General features: G+C 51.3%; 6 protein-coding genes across 6 annotated transcripts; 3 read left to right on the forward strand and 3 right to left on the reverse strand.

Annotated features, from left to right (window-relative positions):
* Positions 1-236: 236 nt before the first annotated feature.
* On the forward strand, positions 237-7,534 carry F5J12DRAFT_967441 (uncharacterized protein; the record flags this gene model as incomplete). Its single annotated transcript, XM_051750023.1, has 15 exons — positions 237-925; positions 996-1,207; positions 1,258-2,641; positions 2,697-3,997; positions 4,054-5,744; positions 5,798-5,982; positions 6,029-6,089; positions 6,136-6,297; positions 6,350-6,564; positions 6,614-6,666; positions 6,716-6,790; positions 6,847-7,031; positions 7,090-7,169; positions 7,221-7,308; positions 7,365-7,534. The coding sequence occupies 15 exons, from the start codon at positions 237-239 to the stop codon at positions 7,407-7,409; spliced, it is 6,426 nt and encodes a 2,141-aa protein (XP_051602572.1). The 3' UTR covers positions 7,410-7,534.
* A 1-nt stretch (position 7,535) lies between these two features.
* On the reverse strand, positions 7,536-9,028 carry F5J12DRAFT_486362 (uncharacterized protein). The gene is made up of 2 exons (XM_051739657.1): positions 8,275-9,028; positions 7,536-8,206 (listed from the first exon to the last, which is right to left on the reverse strand). The coding sequence occupies exons 1-2, from the start codon at positions 8,755-8,757 to the stop codon at positions 7,664-7,666; spliced, it is 1,026 nt and encodes a 341-aa protein (XP_051602573.1). The 5' UTR covers positions 8,758-9,028; the 3' UTR covers positions 7,536-7,663.
* A 647-nt stretch (positions 9,029-9,675) lies between these two features.
* On the forward strand, positions 9,676-12,251 carry F5J12DRAFT_716525 (glycoside hydrolase family 5 protein; the record flags this gene model as incomplete). Its single annotated transcript, XM_051741015.1, has 8 exons — positions 9,676-10,292; positions 10,346-10,383; positions 10,458-10,461; positions 10,492-10,627; positions 10,679-10,797; positions 10,852-11,139; positions 11,191-11,656; positions 11,706-12,251. 8 exons carry the CDS (start codon positions 9,676-9,678, stop codon positions 12,249-12,251), a joined length of 2,214 nt encoding a protein of 737 aa, XP_051602574.1.
* A 613-nt stretch (positions 12,252-12,864) lies between these two features.
* On the reverse strand, positions 12,865-14,347 carry F5J12DRAFT_716724 (chord-domain-containing protein; the record flags this gene model as incomplete). The annotated part of the gene is made up of 7 exons (XM_051741027.1): positions 12,865-13,143; positions 13,196-13,315; positions 13,402-13,512; positions 13,609-13,632; positions 13,716-14,048; positions 14,103-14,189; positions 14,258-14,347. 7 exons carry the CDS (start codon positions 14,345-14,347, stop codon positions 12,865-12,867), a joined length of 1,044 nt encoding a protein of 347 aa, XP_051602575.1.
* A 461-nt stretch (positions 14,348-14,808) lies between these two features.
* F5J12DRAFT_904158 (Scramblase-domain-containing protein) lies at positions 14,809-16,241 on the forward strand (the record flags this gene model as incomplete). Its single annotated transcript, XM_051748492.1, has 8 exons — positions 14,809-15,134; positions 15,188-15,218; positions 15,291-15,294; positions 15,318-15,445; positions 15,492-15,649; positions 15,710-15,896; positions 15,946-16,081; positions 16,198-16,241. The coding sequence occupies 8 exons, from the start codon at positions 14,809-14,811 to the stop codon at positions 16,239-16,241; spliced, it is 1,014 nt and encodes a 337-aa protein (XP_051602576.1).
* Positions 16,242-16,400: 159 nt separating this feature from the next.
* On the reverse strand, positions 16,401-18,811 carry F5J12DRAFT_716507 (CDC45 family; the record flags this gene model as incomplete). Its single annotated transcript, XM_051741013.1, has 7 exons — positions 16,401-16,548; positions 16,602-16,946; positions 16,997-17,440; positions 17,498-17,818; positions 17,865-18,013; positions 18,051-18,497; positions 18,542-18,811. The coding sequence occupies 7 exons, from the start codon at positions 18,809-18,811 to the stop codon at positions 16,401-16,403; spliced, it is 2,124 nt and encodes a 707-aa protein (XP_051602577.1).
* Positions 18,812-18,922: the final 111 nt, after the last annotated feature.

The raw sequence follows: 18,922 nt of genomic DNA on the forward strand, positions 1-18,922 counted from the left end.
CCCTGACCGGAGGCGGCGCCTGATGGAGACTAAAGTAGGGAGGTCGGCCGAGTGTGACGGCATTTCCCCAGACATCGGCCGCGGGTAACATCGGTGTGTGACGGCACCTTCCCCTTTTGATTGGGAGAAATGTCACTTGATTGCCATCTCCGCTCGCCCTATATATTATCCCAATCATTTTTCTCTGCGCTTTTCGTCTTTCATCCTCACCGACCATCATTTCGTCCCATTGTTCTATGGCAATATCTATCACAGAATCTCCCAACGGTCAGTGTCAGAACCAACTGCCTTTCGCTGAAGAGTCCTCAGCCAACAATGGCTTCCATGCCGTTGAGCGCGACGCCACGTCTTGGGATCATTCCTTGCCAGCCAACCAGGGGCTTTATCTCTCGGAGTACGAGAAAGATGCCTGCGGTGTCGGTTTTATCTGTCATATCAAAGGCGAACGTAACCATAAAATCGTCTCGGACGCTCGTCAGCTGCTCTGCGCCATGACTCATCGTGGTGCGGTCGGTGCCGACAGCCGTGACGGCGACGGTGCTGGCGTCATGACCAGCATCCCTCATTTATTCTTTAAACGAGAAGCCGAGAGGGATATAGGATGTGTCCTCCCAGAAGTGGGAGAGTACGCTGTTGGCAACGTCTTCTTCAGGAAAGGAGATCTTCCGTTGCTCCAGAGTTCCCAGACCACCTTCTCCAACATCGCGAATAGCCTTGGTCTCCGCGTTCTCGGCTGGCGTCAAGTGCCGACCGACGGCTCTATATTGGGTCCGGCCGCAAGCAGCAAAGAACCTGAGATCTTTCAACCATTTGTCGTCCTTCAATCACACTACGGTGACAGTACCACGCCTCAGAATGGCCCTTTCGACGCTAAACACTTTGAGCGCCAGCTATACGTTTTGCGAAAGCACGCAACCCATACCATGTTTGTCCTTTTCTATTATCTATAGTGATGGACTGCGCTCAACACCGCTTGGATTCCTTTGTGTATAAAGTACCCTCTCGAAAGGCTTCTATGTTTGCTCTCTGTCGTCGAAGAACATTGTGTATAAGGGGCAGCTTTCTCCTCCCCAAGTATACAATTACTACCATGATCTCAATCACGTCTTGTACTGTTCCCACTTTACTTTGGTGCATTCGCGATTCTCCACAAATACTTTCCCTTCCTGGGATCGTGCTCAACCATTGAGGTGGGCAGCGCACAATGGTTAGTGACTCAGCCACGGGTATCAGGTAAGCTCTGACCTTGGGGTTTAGGTGAGATCAACACCCTTCGTGGTAACAAAAATTGGATGCGCGCTCGTGAAGGCGTTATCTCCTCCACCAATTTCGGCGACCAACTCGATCTTCTGTACCCTATCATTGAGACAGGAGGTTCTGACTCCGCTGCCTTTGACAACGTACTCGAATTGCTCGTCGTCAACGGTGTCGTCACATTGCCGGAGGCGGTTATGATGCTCATCCCTGAAGCATGGCAAGGCAACGAGCATATGGAACCCGAGAAGAAGGCTTTCTATAACTGGGCTGCTTGTCTGCAGGAGCCTTGGGATGGCCCAGCTTTGTTCACTTTCAGTGATGGCCGCTACTGTGGCGCCAACCTCGATCGCAACGGTCTAAGGCCATGCCGTTTTGTCGTTACCAGTGAAGACATCATGGTATGTGCCTCTGAGGTTGGCGCCGTTTTCATTCCCCCGGAGAAAGTCGTGCAAAAGGGTCGTCTCAAACCTGGCCGCATGCTTCTTGTGGACACACTCGAAGGCAGGATCGTGGATGACAAGGAATTAAAACGGGCCACGGCGGCTAAGCGAAACTTTGCGTCGTGGGTTGAAGCTCACGTATTGCACGTCCCTAATATTGTCAAGCGTGTGATACGCAGTAACGTTTCGATTGAAGCCGTCATTGACGATACGACCCTGAGCACGGATCCTAAGCTGCTAACCTTTGGCTACACGGTCGAGCAGCTCAACTTGCTCATGCTACCCATGGTTGAAAACGGCAAGGAGGCGCTGGGGTCGATGGGGAACGACGCTCCACTGGCCGCAATGGCGACGCAGCCTCGTCTCATGTACGAGTATTTCCGTCAGCTTTTTGCTCAGGTCACAAACCCACCCATCGATCCTATTCGAGAGAGCATCGTCATGTCGCTCGAGACTTACGTCGGACCCGAGGGTAACCTGTTGGAGATGAAGCCAGAGCAGTGCCACAGAATCCTCTTGCCTTCACCTTTACTCACTATCGAGGAAATGAATGCGATGAAGAACCTCAAACACGCGTATCCCGCCTGGCCTTCTATTACCATCGACATTACATTCCCGAAAGAAGAAGGTCTCCCAGGTTATCAACTTGCTTTACAGCGTGTATGCAGCGAGGCCGCGCAGGCCATTGAAGATGGCGTGAAAGTTATCATCTTGTCCGATCGCGCGACAGGTCCCACTCGCGTCCCCCTTTCGGCACTCGCAGCGTGCGGTGGCGTCCACCACCATCTAACGCTTCAAAAGATGCGCGCCAAGGTCGCTCTGATGGTCGAGACGGGCGAGGCGCGGGAGGTTCACCACCTTTGTGTCCTCGTTGGATACGGCGCAGATGCCGTTTGCCCATGGTTGATGATGGAGACTATACGCAAGATTGCTCGGGAAAATTTGTAAGCATTACGCACGACTTCGATTTACGGCTGTAAAATTGACATACCACCACAGAATCAAGGGTAACAAGACTGTCGACGAATTAATCACTCAGTATTGTCGTTCAATTGACAATGGAATCCTCAAGGTCATGTCAAAGATGGGTATATCGACGCTACAGTCCTACAAAGGCGCACAAATTTTTGAAATTCTCGGCCTCCACAGCGAGGTTGTGGAGCGGTGCTTCATTGGAACTGCATCTCGTGTCCAGGGTGCTACGTTTGATTTGTTGGCTCTCGACGCATTCGAGCTGCATGAACGTGGCTGGCCCTCGCGGGAAACGATCTTACCCCCTGGAATGCCCGAGTCTGGTGAATATCACTGGCGTGACGGTGGTGAAGCCCATATTAATGACCCAGCTGGTATTGCGAGCCTGCAAGATGCCGTACGGGAAAAGAATCAAACAGCATATGATGCGTATGCTCTTAATGCCAACGAGCAAACGAAAAGCATACATCTCCGCGGCCTCCTTGATTTCCGCTACGAGAATGCCACACCGATTCCAATCGAGCAAGTCGAGCCTTGGAATGAGATTGTTCGGCGTTTTGTCACGGGCGCCATGTCTTACGGATCTATCTCAATGGAAGCTCACTCTACCCTGGCGATCGCCATGAACAGACTTGGCGGGAAATCGAACACGGGTGAAGGAGGAGAAGATGCGGAGCGATCTCAGGTGCTGCCCAACGGTGATACTATGAGATCAGCGATCAAGCAGGTTGCATCAGGTCGTTTCGGCGTTACATCTAACTATCTGGCCGACGCGGATGAACTTCAAATCAAAATGGCTCAGGGCGCTAAGCCAGGAGAGGGTGGCGAGCTGCCAGGTCACAAGGTCTCAGTATCCATTGCTCGCACGCGTCACTCTACTGCTGGTGTTGGTTTAATCTCGCCTCCCCCACACCACGACATCTACTCTATCGAGGACCTTAAGCAACTCATTTACGATTTGAAATGCTCCAATCCCCGTGCACGTGTGTCTGTGAAGTTGGTCTCGGAGGTTGGCGTCGGCATTGTGGCCAGCGGTGTCGCCAAGGCAAAGGCGGATCACATTCTTATTTCCGGCCATGATGGTGGTACTGGTGCGTCACGCTGGACCAGCATCAAATACGCGGGGTTACCGTGGGAGCTTGGTCTCGCTGAAACGCATCAAACCCTCGTACTGAATGACCTCCGCGGACGTGTCACTGTCCAAACCGATGGTCAGCTTCGAACTGGCCGTGATATTGCTATTGCCTGTCTCTTAGGTGCCGAGGAGTGGGGTTTTGCAACTACGCCACTCATTGCCATGGGTTGCATCATGATGCGTAAATGTCATTGTGAGCCCAACTTTCACGTCAACTTGTAAATGTGTCGCCTTGACAAGTTCTTTTAGTAAACACCTGCCCAGTCGGCATTGCAACACAAGATCCCCAGCTGCGTGCCAAGTTTTCGGGGCAGCCAGAGCAAGTCATCAATTTCTTCTACTACCTCGCCGAAGACCTTCGCAGATTTATGGCAAAGCTCGGCTTCCGAACCATCAACGAAATGGTTGGCCGTGCTGACATGCTCAAAGTAGACGAAAAACTTCGAACGTCCAAGACCGCGCACTTGGATCTCTCCGCAGTTCTGAAACCCGCATGGCAGATGAGGCCAGGTGCCGCCACTTACCGTGTTCGCCAACAAGATCACAAACTCTATATCCGTCTTGACAACAAATTCATCGATGAATCCGAGGCTGCTCTAACGCAGGGTTTACCGGTTCACATCGAATGTGATGTTACCAACACCGACCGTGCCCTAGGAACATCACTGTCTCACCGTGTTTCCAGGTTGTATGGGGAAGAGGGCTTACCGAGAGACACCATTCATATCGGCATGCGTGGATCTGCTGGCCAATCGTGTGGAGCCTTCCTCGCTCCGGGTATCACCATTGAACTTGAGGGTGATGCCAATGATTACGTCGGAAAGGGCTTGTCCGGAGGCCGTCTCATTGTGTATCCTCCGAAGCAATCCACGTTCAAAGCTGAAGAGAACATCATCGTCGGTAACGTCTGCTTGTACGGTGCTACTTCTGGTGAAGTATTTATCCGAGGCATTGCCGCCGAACGTTTTGCTGTTCGTAATTCAGGTGCTAACGCCGTTGTCGAGGGCACCGGCGATCACGGCTGCGAATACATGACTGGAGGTCGTGTTGTCGTCCTTGGTACCACAGGTCGGAACTTTGCGGCCGGCATGAGTGGCGGTATTGCCTACGTTCTCGACACTGCTCACACGTTTACTTCCAAGGTCAACATGGAGATGGTAGAGCTCGGGAAGGTTACTGATCCTAAGGAAATCGCTGCTCTCAGGGGACTTATTGAGGATCATCGGCACTACACGGGATCTGAGGTTGCGGACCGCGTTCTTCACGACTTCCACCACTTACTTCCGTTATTCGTCCGTGTCATGCCATTGGATTACAAGCGTGTTCTCGAAGAGCAAGCCGCCAAGGAGAAGGAAGAGAAAATGCGAAATAGCTTTATCGACCTTGTTCCATCGCGAACGGCGAGCCAGGTGGACCTCGCTTCCGAAGGCCTTGAAGACATTTTACTCCCCAAGGAACCTGCTCCTCCTGCAGTTACCAAGCGCCACGAGCCTGCTGTTAGTGATATGGAGGACTCGCTGGTCGATGATTCAGCGACAAAGCAACGCCTCCATAAACTGGACAAAATGCGTGGGTTCATGAAGTACCAACGGTTGAATGAACCGTATAGACCTCCTCGCAAACGCACCAAGGATTGGAAAGAAATTTCCACTCGGCTCACCGAAAGCGAACTTCAGTACCAATCTGCTCGCTGTATGGACTGCGGCGTACCGTTTTGTCAGTCGGACACGGGTTGTCCCATTTCGAACGTCATACCTAAGTGGAATGACTTGGTCTTCAAGGGTCAATGGCGAGATGCGTTAAACAGGTTGCTCTTGACAAATAACTTCCCGGAATTCACGGGTCGTGTATGCCCTGCTCCATGCGAGGGCGCATGCGTTTTAGGGATCAACGAGCAACCTGTCGGCATTAAAAGCATTGAGCGTGCGATCATTGACAAGGTGCGCTTTCACACAAAATACAGGTTGATTTGACCAATAGATTTGTTGCTCAGGCGTACGAGATGGGCTGGATGGCTCCTGACCCACCCACCTTCCGCACGGGAAAGAAAGTGGCTATAATTGGATCCGGCCCTGCTGGCCTCGCCTGTGCTGATCAGTTGAACAAGGCTGGCTATCTAGTCACAGTTTATGACCGCAACGATCGGATGGGAGGACTTCTTATGTACGGTATCCCAAAGTAAGTGTCGCGTTTGATGTGTCTTCTTTGATTGACTCTGCTGTAGCATGAAGCTAGACAAGAGCGTAGTTCAGCGTCGCCTAGATCTGATGCAAGCCGAGGGAATCGTAAGATTTCACTACACGTTTAGGCGACGATTTGACGATTATGCAGACTTTCGTTCCAAATGCTCATGTGGGCGTCAATGTGGACGCAGCGGCACTCCGGGCCGAACACGACGCGGTGGTGGTTTGTACCGGTGCGACATGGCCGCGAGATCTCAAGATTCCAAACCGCAACGCAGACGGCATTCACTTTGCTATGGAGTATCTTCAGGTTCGGACCACTGGTTTTACTTGTAGTAATGAATTCCCTGACACACGTGTAGTTGAACACCAAGTCCCTTCTTGACTCCGAGTTGCAAGGCGGTAATTACATAAATGCTCGAGGCAAGGATGTGATCGTTATTGGGGGTGGTGATACTGGCAACGATTGCATCGGGACTGCCATGAGACACGGAGCGAAGTCCGTCACGAACTTTGAGCTACTTCCCAAGCCTCCTGGGTCGCGTGGTAGGGATAATCCTTGGCCTCAATGGCCCCGGTGCGTGCTGCTGTGAAATGTCATGGGTAATTATTTAACTTCGCTCTAGAATCTTTAGGACCGATTATGGTCACACAGAAGTTGCCGCACACTTTGGGCAGGGTGAGTGGTCTGCATTGACATTTGTAATATAGGGTTAAGCATCGGCCAGATCCTCGGGAATATTCCATCTCCACGAAGGAGTTCGTAATAGATGACGACGGAAAGCTCAAAGGCGTAAATACAGGTGGGTTGACTGACGATTTTAGACCGTTACACCTTGTTCACTGGTCGTGTTATCAGTTCGCGTTGAGTGGGCGAAGGATAGCGGAGGACGATGGAAGATGGAAGAGGTCCCCGGCTCGGAGAAGTTCTTCCCTGCTCAGTTGGTCTTCTTGGCTCTTGGTTTCCTCGGACCACAGACGGAAGTTGTCAAAGCATTGGATTTGAAGCAGGATGCTCGATCGAATATTCAAACCCCTCCCAAGGTATGAGCGCATTGGTTCCCATTTCGTGCGCAAGCAGCCGCTGAGCCACCTTTAACAGAAATACTCTACGGGTGTTGATGGTGTCTTCGCGGCCGGAGATTGTCGTCGCGGACAATCGCTTATCGTATGGGGGATCCAGTAAATACATTGTTTGTCATGCAATACGTGACGGTTCTAATCACTTAACAGCGAGGGACGCGGTGCGGCCGCGGAAGTGGATGCTTGGCTTATGGGTGGATCTACAAGATTGCCCAGCGCAGGAGGGATCAAGACTAGGGTATGATCTCACTGTCCAAGGGGTTTCACGTGAACTCACCCCGTAGCTCTTTACAGACCTTCGCCCCCCCTCCCACGAAAGTCGTTAAAGTGGAGGCTTGAGAAACCGCGTATGTCAAGCTCATACAAGCATCATATATATATATGTATTCCACACGTGTATTTTGGTTACACAGACGTGCAATTGTGTGCATAGACAAGTTTCAATCGAGCATTATCGCTCAGTACAATCTTGATACTCTTGGATGATTGATGGAGATGAACACGACTGCAACGACTCGGGGTGCTCTGCCTATGGTGCCAAATTGTGTGTTTCGAAATGAAAACTACTTGGATTATATGGCGTGGCAATACATTCACTCTTGGTAAATCCTTACGAACCCCTTTCCCCAGCTCTTCATGACTGCATTTCCTCCTTCTGTCGGTTGAGTGAACGCAACTTCACCCTTCAGCGGGTCGAGTGGACAACCGTGAATGAATGTCTCCGCCGCGGCAGTTAGTAACCGTGTTGCGATGCCTTGTCGTCGATGCGAGGATGAGACGAATAGACGTGGTACACCAAGGGGTGTCGGCAGCGCCGTTGGATGACAAAACAATCCAGAGGCCACGTCGACGGCAACAAGCGATGTCATTGGTTTGGTCACCAATGATTTCGGGGAGATCTCCGGAGAATTATCATTACTGCCGACGTGTGTACGCGCGAAGGCGGTTTCCTCCGGTGATGCAATGGTCATCGCCGTGGATATACGCTGAGCGACGACACATCCAACGATCTTCTCTCTGTAAGAGTTCGTCTGGGAAGGGATGAGGAAGAGATAAGCTTTGGAGTTGTCGAGGACGGACTCCGCCAGGGGTGGTGATGTGAGCGCTAGGTTAATCGTTTCGAGCAAGTTGGCAAGCTGTCATGCCGCACAGGCGCGTCAGTGATTTCAAGACGGCAGCAGAACTGGTGGATACGGCGACGAACCTTTGATCCGATTTTGCCACCGACGTTGGTAGGAAAGCATATGATGCGGCCACAGATGCCGTTTTTAATCCTGACATTTGCAGAAACCTCGACGACGCCTGCTTTGAAGGACTCTTTTTCTTCTTCTCTCCCCCATTCCATCCCCCTTTGAACGCGTCCACAATGGGAGCGGTGGAGTGCTTCGTCGTCTGGAGTACCTCTGGTATACGAGAGCCCGCAGAGGGTGCATGCACGCAGCACGGACGAATCGAGGACAAAGTGTAGTTGTGTCAGCGTCTTCTGTTGTGAAGGTTTCAGTGGGCGTGAGGTCGCTAGTGTTTTCGGCTTGGAGGGGATCGAAGCACATCGCTGCTTCTTCTTTTGAGTAAATAGAGAGCCATCGTTTTCGTCGTCGCGGGCCTTTCTTTTATTTGTAGAGGGCGAAGATAAGGCCGGCGTGGGTTTCGACCGGGCAGAGTAGGTGCGCTTGATGACTGTCGTCATTACGGTACGGCGATGATGATGTCAGTCAACGGACGACACCCGCGTCGCGCATGCTGCGGCACGTGCTGTCACGTGACCAGAAGAAGGCAGCCACCTTGTTCAGTTTGTACAATACTGCACCCGAGGCTCCGAGGGGACAGGCCGTGGGGAAGCATGGATATATGGGGTGTGGGTCATGGCATGACTGGAATACGAAATCCCTGAAAACAGACCTGCCAAGGGTGTCGAGGAAGTTCCTGGGACGGGACTTGCAGGTCCATAGTCCATAGACCAATCGGTGCCCTGGGGGACTCACGCCAAGGCCTGTCAAGGCGCAGTCTTGTGGTCGGGACACGGCTGGTCACGTTGTGGTCACGCGAGTCACATGCCCGCAATATGACTTCTGCTCGTCTTTCTCTTGCCACCTCGCCCGTCATTCCTTATCATCTCCGTTTCTTGCTGTTTCAGTAGTCTACACCTGGCCGGTCGTGTCAGGCCGCCATCAGCCTATTTTTTTCCATCTTTTTTTTTGGTAAGTGACAGCGGTACTCCACCTATCTCCTGATGTTAAATTTACCTACCTTGATCATCATTGCGTGGCATGGAATGCCTTGGTCTTTACGGCGTTTTTCGCTTACCGTGCTATTTATTCCAACACACCGGAATTCTGCTATTTCGTGGCTGAACTTTGGCCCCCCTACCATGGCTGATCTTCCCCCTACTGATGCGGGCATCCCTCAGGTCGTCGTACACTCTAGCCCCAACTCTCCCACTATGGCACCGAACAGCGCCAACTCCCCAAACATTCCCTACGAACCCCTTCCCCTCTCAGAATTCCCAAGATCGTCCGTCTTCCAAGACTCTCCTTCCCTACAACCGTCTGGCCCCAGTACCCCAACTCCTGACAGAACTAGCTATGTGGACAACCCTATCACCAATATGCCATCCCCTCGGTTCCTCGCTGCTGCTCTCTACCAGGGTGATGATCTGAACCGTATTTCCTACGCTTCCCAGAACACTTCTGCCAGTGCCGCTCCTTCTGCACAAGGTTCCTCTGTCTATGCACTTAATGCCCATTCGGGTCAGCCTCTCTATGACAGTGGTCCCGATGGCGAGCAAGGTCCCGGCGATGGTGCTCAGTCTCCTCTCTATCTTTCTGAGAAGCGCGCCGCTTATGCCGCTCCCGCCGCCAAATCCAAGCGCAAGCTGCTTATCGCCGGTGCTGCGCTAGCAGCTGTTATTGTCGCCATCGCCGTCGTCGTTCCTGTATATTTCACCGTTGTAAAACCAAAATCGGATGCTGCGGCTTCTTCTACCGGGTCCTCCAATCCTGCTAGTCCTTCTTCGACTTCGGGTACCGGATCTCCCTCGGCAGTAACTGGTGGGAACGGCAGCAAAATCACTACCGAAGATGGCACTACTTTCATTTACACCAACCCTTTTGGCGGTTTCTGGTACTGGGACCCAAATGATCCGTTCAACAACAATGCGCAGGCGCAGTCGTGGACTCCACCGCTCAATCAAACCTTCCAGTTTGGCGTTGACAGAATCTTTGGGTTTGTTCTTACGTGCGGCTGGATTTCGTCTACCTGACCTTGTCTTTTCCCAGTGTTAATTTGGGTGGCTGGCTGACCACTGAACCTGTCAGTTATATTTGTCCCTTTCCCTTTATAGTTAGGCCCTGATCATTCATTTCGTAGTTCATGCGAGTCTTTTTTTAGCCAAGTCCGCGCAGTCATACTAACACGGCCATAGTGTGCCTGCTCTTTACGAGAAATACCAAAGCACCACACCTCAGGCCGTAGACGAGTGGACACTAAGTGAGGCCATGGCAGCTGATACTGCTAACGGAGGTCTTTCTCAGTTGGTGACACACTATGAGACTTTCATCGTGAGTCGATCGAGGCTGTGCTTTGTCGTGCCTGAAATTCCTCTTTGCCAGACCGAGCAGGATTTTGCAGAAATTGCAGGGGCCGGCCTTAACTTTGTCCGTATACCGTTGCCCTACTGGGCGATCGAGACGCGCGAAGGGGAGCCTTTCCTCCCAAAGACTTCTTGGACGTGAGTTTACTTGGCGTAATCGATCCGGTTATAGTCTCAGCTACGCCATAATAGCTACTTCCTCAAAGCCATCCAGTGGGCTCGCAAGTATGGGTTACGCATAAACCTTGATTTCCACGCTCTTCCCGGCAGCCAGAATGGCTGGAATCACTCCGGCAAGCTGGGCTCAATAAACGTACTCAACGGACCTATGGGCCTCGCGAACGCTCAACGCTCTCTTGATTATATCCGCATTATTGCCGAGTTCATATCCCAACCTGAGTATCGGGACGTCGTCGTCATGTTCGGCATTACAAACGAACCCGAGGCTCCTACCATGGGCCAAGAACAACTCTCTAGATAGTAAGTTAATGGTGATCAGGGGGGAATTCACGCTTGCTCAACATATTCCAGTTACCTCCAGGCTTATCAATACGTACGTGGAGCCTCGGGAATCGGTGAAGGAAATGGACCATTCATCTCCTTCCATGACGGTTTCCTGGGGCTTAACCAGTGGGCTGGTTTCCTTCCCAATGCCGATCGAACTGCGTTGGACGATCACCCCTACCTTTGCTTCTCTACGCAGTCCTCTGCCCCGATGTCCAGTTATGCTCAAACACCTTGCGATTCTTGGTCTGCGGGCTTCAATACTTCCATGTCGGCCTTTGGGATGACGGCAGCCGGTGAATGGAGCAATGCTGTTACCGACTGTGGGTTGTGGGTTAATGGTGTGGGTCTCGGTACTCGTTATGAGGGAACATATCCCGGAGATTGGCCCGTGGTTGGTAACTGCACACCCTGGACTGACTGGCAGAACTGGAATGCGACAATGAAGCAAGATATCTCGAACTTCGCTCTTGCAAGTATGGATGCCCTGCAGGTTGGTTGCTCGTTATTGGTGGGTATACTGTCGATTAACTTGGTATTAGAATTGGTTTTTCTGGACTTGGAAAATTGGCAATTCCTCAACTACAGGTATCGTGGAAGCTCCCCAGTGGTCGTATCAGCTTGGATTGCAGAATGGATGGATGCCTACGGATCCACGTGTGGCTTCCGGCACATGCGCAAACCAAAACATCTGGAGCCCACCCCTTCAAGCATGGCAAACAGGTGGTGCAGGTGCGGGTCAAATTGCCGCTTCTGTCAGCTCAGAGTATTCGTGGCCTCCTGCCACTATCAGTAATGCCGGTGCGATTACGTCCCTGCCTTCGTACACACCCACGGGCACTGTTGCCACGCTTCCTCCGCCCACTTTCACAGTCACTTCCGCGAAATCCGTCCAGACGGCGAGCGCAGGAAATGGGTGGAATAACCCCTCCGACACTGCTGGAGAAATGATTGGGATTGCAACCTGCAGCTATCTCAACCCCTGGATCGGCCCAAGCGCGGCTCCCCCTTCCCCTCTGTGCAGTAGTGCCGCAGCGGCTCGCGCAATTCTCCAACCACGTGTTACCCCATTCCCCTCAAGGATGTAAGCGCTTTTTGTCTGTTCTGTGAGCGGCGTTGTACGCTTGGGCAGTCCTTGCCTATCGAACATGTGCTCCCTACCCTACGTTCACTCCTAGCGCACTAGTAGGCCGATATTCTTTACACCTATGGCGGCGTCATACCTCAGAAACACTCGCGCTTTAATCCCTTATACTTACCTATCTTGTTCCGCATTCTTTTTGGCTTGTTAGGACTGGACTCTTGGTTTCTTTATAAGGTGGTGCAGATACTCGGGTTCGAACGTTGGACACTTTCAAAATCCGTGATGTACCTTGTGAACTCCTCTGAACTTTTCCTGGTGCACCTACTAGTATATGTACTAGCCACATCCACCACACGCACATTTGTCGTTCCTTGCATTACTTTCCATTATTCATACCTTGACTAGTCGCGCAACGAAACCCTCGTATACACAAAGTATTCTCAAGCCATGCGCAGCAGCCGTGCCATGATTCTGGAAGACGGAAGTACATGCAAACTCTCGCGAAGCTTGGAGCCATTTCTTCCCGCTTCGACTACATAGCCTGCAAGCATATTTTTGTTCCCAAAGGAAGTGCTATATTGCACTGTCTAAGGTGGTACAGGTCATGATGCACGACTCTATGCCCGCCGATTCGCAGCGTTCTGCTCATCAAGGATGATTTGCTTCCCGCCAATTGTACCTGTCCTGCCTCCAACACCAAAAGTGAGACTAATGTTGCCAATATTTTGAGTTGTCTTCTCCAGTAACGTCCAACTACGACCATCTGATTTCTTTAATAGCACTTCCACCTTCGTACCATAGAACTGGTAGGATGATTCTTGGGGAAGAACAGGTCCAAATAAGTTGAGTGTCCGCTTGAATCGCTTTTGGCCAGGGAGGAACAAGTCAAGGTGGACCTGGACAATGGCTGGTGAGCAGCTCCATACTGAACAAATCGCAGGTACTGACCTGCGTCTCTACAATCATAATACTGCTCCTGTCCCTGTCCGCTTGCTTCGCAAACACAGATACGTGCACCTCTTTCGGTGTCTGATAATGGTCTATGCGACATTCGGTGAACTGATCACCCTGAGGAGACCGTGAATGCAAAGAGAGAAAGAGTCACCACCATCAGCTGATAGGCCAGCAAAAATTTAGAAAACGCAGGAGCGCACCAGTTCCTGCCTTGCTTGCTTGGGAGCAAAAATATGACGTCCCTTGGTACAACCCTCAATCTTGAGAAATTCCTCGAACTCGAGGACTCGCCGCTTGCAGCACAGATAACCCTGTAGAAATTAGATTTTGAGATGCGTACAGTTACGAAGGTGGTTAAGCACGACACGTCTGCGACGTGGGAATGGTAAAAGAAATCTGTTACTCACCTTACTGCCTTCTCTGAAGATGGGCTGGGAGATTTGAGATCAGACAGTAGGAGTGTATGAGCTGAAAGGGCTCGTGGTAATACGGGCAACTAAAGAATAGAACCCACCGGTGCTGGATGGTATATACAGACTGTCCCCGCACCATCACCTGTACGGTGTTCTTGATCACTCACAAAGATCACACCACAACCCTTGCGCTTGCAAATTGTACCAGGGACAACAGATACCGATAGATCGTCCTCCTCTTGTACGGGTGGGTCGATCGGCGTAGCAGTAACGGGGGTGGTCGTTGGTCTGGCAGCCGATTTTGTAATCGATGTAGAGTACACTTCCGACCCTTGGCTTGATTTCGTCATAGTCAACTGTCCCTGTGTCGGTGCTTTGTGGGTCTGACTTATGCTCTCTGGTGTTTCATCGGAGTGCGCGCCGACCGCACAACCCTGGTTGAAGTTAATGAATTGAACTACAGGGTCGAGAAGCCAAGATCCACACACAGGTATACTCAAGAACTCATTAAAGTCGAGAACGGGTTTGTTCGCCGTTGAGCAGCAAGACCACGATTTAAGACCTTCGTGGAAAACCTACGGAGCTCGATCAGCCACGAAGCTTGCAGACGGAAATGATATGATGTGTAGGGAACACCACTCACGGGAGCACCTGGGTGGTAGGTGCAGCTTGAGTTGTTGTTCTGACTGAGGTCGTAATCCTTTCCGCATCCTCTTCGCGTACAGCAAGGCATCGTTGAGGTTGTGGTTTAGTAATGGGCAACTGGCACCGGCACCGGTCTGTTTCGCAAAATGCACATAAATGTGCTTTCGACAGACTGTCTATAGTTATATACTGCCAGGTGCTTATATAATTTACTTGGAATGTTCGTGAAACAATGAGTGACTTCGATAACTGACTCTCGTTGCACCCCTTGCTCCATTTTCCATGCAAGCACGCCTGCATCAAGTCAAAAGGTGAGGCAGTCGGAAGAATGCCAACTTGATACGAGTAGAATGTTGGGAAAATGGTGATAACTTGCATGGTACATAAAGAGTGCTGAGTCAGCAGCCCCTGCAAGTCCTGGTCCAGTTTGCGTAGTCCAAACGTGCAAAGCTCTGCAAGCTAGCAACCTTGTTGGTCTGGTCCAAGGTGTGGAACGCCCTGTTATTGAGGTTACTTCTTTGCGGCACCGTCAAATCTCGTCCACCCAAGATGCCGTTAGGTCCCTGTGGAAAGCAGCTGGTTTCTGCGCTTGGGCTACCTGGCCTCCCACACACTTGGATACGCCCGTTACGAAGAACGTACGCGATTTCTCGCTTTCCGGCAAGGAGAACTGGTTTCGGGAGATCATCGTCCGCCACCCGCAAGCCCCGGAAGGAGTCAGAGATCTCTCAACCAGAAGATTCGCGCTCTGACGAAGACACGAGTTCTCTGCGCACCAAAGCTCAACCTTGGGATAACGTTATGGGTCGAATGGGAGGTGATCCTGAAGTCGGCCTGAAGCGCTTACTCTCAAACGATGCTCTCGTAGTTACCAGGTGAGATATTACGTCTGCGTTGCGTTGGGATCTGTTCGCGACTCTGGAACCAGACAACTTGAGATGCTCAACATTTTTTCGCTGGTTTCGAGCAATCAAACAAATATGTTATATGTACGAGCACTGCTGAATTTTTGAACCACTTGTTACTTAAAGGACTGTTCCTTGCAGCCAATGTCGAAGGTGAACCGCTTGGCTACATCGCAGAGGAAGCGCACGGGTTTCTTTCGGTATTTTCTCGGCAAATATTCAGGACTCATAGACCATTCCGCGCACTGGTGATGGATTTAGAGGGTTCTCCCCTTCTTTGGGTATGTAAAATTGACAAATGCATTTCGGTAGCTTATGTCCGCAAAGCTTCGCCGGCCATTTGCGTGGATCAATTCTCGCATGTTTGTCCAGCGTTCCCCACCCTCTGACTTGTCTCCACCAAGCGGACAACCGGTACTCGACATATTCGCAGAGGTCCAGCAAGAATGGCATCTGTGGAGAAGGAGATACAATTTGTTCCTCAAGTGAGTGAAAAGCTGTTCCGGTATTCACATCTTCGTGAAGCTGTAATCTATGCACATCAGAACCAAACCCCTCCGCGTCCTCACTCCCATATCCTCAACGGATTCCGAGCCAGAATCCCCAGGAGAGCAGTTCAACCAGTTCGCGCGGATTGACGAGGGGCTTTTGGCCTGGAATTTTGTTCTGAGGAATAGCGATGGAGACGGAATGGCTACTATCCAACGCGCTTTTCGGGGATTTGGAAGAGAGGCAAGTCCGCTTTGGTTAAGTTGATGGTTGTCCTGATTGTTTGTATCAGATCTTTACGGATACTGGCCAGTATGCAGTCTCCTTCAACGCACCTGAAGAGCAGGAACTGTCGATCCGCGGAGAACTGATACGAGCCCCACGTAGATCTCGTGGTAGAGATCTGACACTTGATGAGCGAGCGGTGCGTTGTTTAACATCGGATATTTTTCTTGGTATGAATGAGACCATCCGCAAGGCAGTGTTAGCTACTGCCGGTGAGTATTATCTTTCCAATTCATTCGTGTAAATCTAATAATTCTAGTGAACATTGACTACGATTACTTTTCGAGGCATTCTGAAGGGTGATTGCTCTTTACCAGTACGGTCCCAATTCTCACATCTGACAACAATAGGCATCACTTTGGGCTCCCGATCAGTTGGGGTTCCGGGGAGTTAAGGTAGCTCCGTACTACATGGACAAATACTCATCTAAGTTGGCATAACTCGGTGTGTCTCAAAGTCACTCTAATACCCTTCTCCAACCTCACACAAGGCTTCCAGAAACATTTTCAGATCTTCACGGTCAACTTCGAGTACACTTGTGTTAAATGAATTATGAGATGAGCGGGCGTTGCAGCGATCCTTGGCATTGATGAATGCTAGACCAAATTCACTGATTCGGTGGTGATCTTAGTCTCGTACACTGGTATAATAGCGAACACCCACTTCTTCCTGACATCTCCGAACTCGAGTGCACCCATGACGCCTACGACGATATATGTCGAGGTTGATTCGTTTAAACATGCCAGGATGAACGGGAGACTTTTCTTTCCATGTGTGAACTTCGTGCCTGGAAGTTTGTCTCGAAGGGCATCGATAAGCCAGTATGCCAGACGCGATAGAACTCCGGGATGGGCGAAGAGGGCAAGATCGGGTCCTTGCGAAAGAACAACTACGCGGTGCGATCGCATCGTGCGGATGTCCTGCTTATCGATTATCGTTGTCCCTTGGCGAATGATAGCACGGTGGAGGGACATGGATAGGGACAGAGCATCTCGTAGAGAGACAATGCTGCACGGGGTTGTTAAGTCTACCTGTTATAGATCGTAAGGGGTACGTACTCGGTGAGTGCGTCATAGGCCGCCCAGAAATTCTTCATCCACCAGGGCACCTCTGTGCGTTCCTCTGCAACTGATCCATCTTCGCCTCCGTCGCCGTGAGCACCACCATTTTCGCCTGGCAGCACTTTTGCAGAGTCATTGACATCAGGTCGCCCTGTTTTCCACACATGTCCACTTCCAAACCACTCTCCACCATGCCTGGCGCCTTCTACCTCCACTTCTATCCGGACCCCGCCTGCGACGTCGAGTAAGGCACTGATTGCTTCTACCGCGTCGGCTGCGCTAAGTGGGGGTGCACGGTAACCAAAGCAACGAATAAAGGATGGATAAGTGAGTTCAACAAGGCCATATTCCGGTGCAATAGCATCGAGTTTCACGCGGAGCTGGTGCTTGAGGTCGAGATCCATGTGGGTATATGGCTGTTGGGTCTGAGGGATCGAGAAACTAGGAGTGTCCAGCAGGATCAGAGAGGGATTTTGGAACGTATTTCAAGCAACTAACCCCATTTTAGCAAGGAGACCAGTTAAACGTTTGCGGCCCCGTTCCTTCCAAATACCCAATTTGCCGGCCACGTAACTTGAGTGAAACATGGCATCATATAGTGTCCAGTGGCGGAAGAGAGTGAACCTGAACTCTTCCGTTGCACGTATGGAGTGGTCGTCAGGGCTGAGTGCAGTGATGGCATCGGCAGTGGTTTTGGTGCTTGGTGGCAAGGGATTCAGGCGAATTACTTCATCGTGATAAACGGAGTGGAACTTCTCGTAAGTATCGCGGGATATGCGAGAAGACGTGTACTGATACGTGAGGCCGAGAATAGCCAGCCTGAATGGTATGGCAGCATTTTGTACAAATGTGAAGGAGGACATACCATAAGAGATCACGATCGGCGCGCTCGAGGACTGTGGCGAGGATGAATATGGTAGCGGATGCGCTTTGTGAGTACCACGACCCGCGGGTGTAATGTTTGTCTACTACTGATTGATAATGTGATCGCTGATCTCGAGACATTTGATTCGGCTGGAGAAGAGGACATAGAGAGACTATTAGACCCAACAGAAGGATGTCGTTCATTTACCTTTTGCCGTTTTGCCCTGCTACGAGCGCTATCTATTGGAAGCTTGCGTTTGCGGGACGATTCGCTGACATCATCTTGGCTGTCGAAGGGCATTTCATCTTCTGAGCTGGAAAAAGAATCCTCGTCAGAGTCGGGATCTGGTTCATACTGTGGCGATTTATCAAAATGTGGGGAGCGGCGAATGTATTGAATGCCTGCCTCTAGAGCTTCCCAAGCCTTCCTTTCTTCTTCCATGTTTTCTGCCTCGCCATCGTCCCAAATTACAATGCGGTCGCCGATGTCACCGCCACCGAACAGGCTGCCCAAGTTCTGCGGTCTATTAGAGTCGATGACGTGAACTGTCAGCTTTGTGCTGAATTCACCAAACCATGTAGGGGAAGGCAAGTCCAAGATGGCACCCATGTTGAAGAGGATGAGGGTGTGCAGCTACATGGGATCAGCCAAGGGAAGATGTGAGGTTGCAGACACACCTCGTTGTATGTAGCCAGCTCATCTTTCATGGCTTCTAGCTCTGCGATGCCCGATACGGGGATGATTCTGTGCATGACATCGTCCTGAGAGAGGAGCTCAGCGAGCATCCTGGCTGCGCAGAGAGCATCGACATCGGGTGCCACTAGAAGGATGACGGATGAGGCGGAGGTGAGTGGGGAGCGCCGGTGCCGTGCTAGGATGTTGGAATACGCTTCCCCGTACGACGGCCGTGCCGCGGATGCGAGGTGGGGAGGGGCCAGATACACCATGGCTTGATTATCAGTGTACCCAAATTGAAATTCCCTTAATGACGCGTCATGTCCACGTGACTCACCGGCTATGCAAAGGGTGCTGTTGCTGTTCGCTTCTCTGGGGCCGCG

Source organism: Pisolithus orientalis, assembly GCF_024613125.1.
Source record: "Pisolithus orientalis strain OTSU chromosome Unknown F5J12scaffold_6, whole genome shotgun sequence".
NCBI lineage: Eukaryota > Fungi > Basidiomycota > Agaricomycetes > Boletales > Pisolithaceae > Pisolithus > Pisolithus orientalis.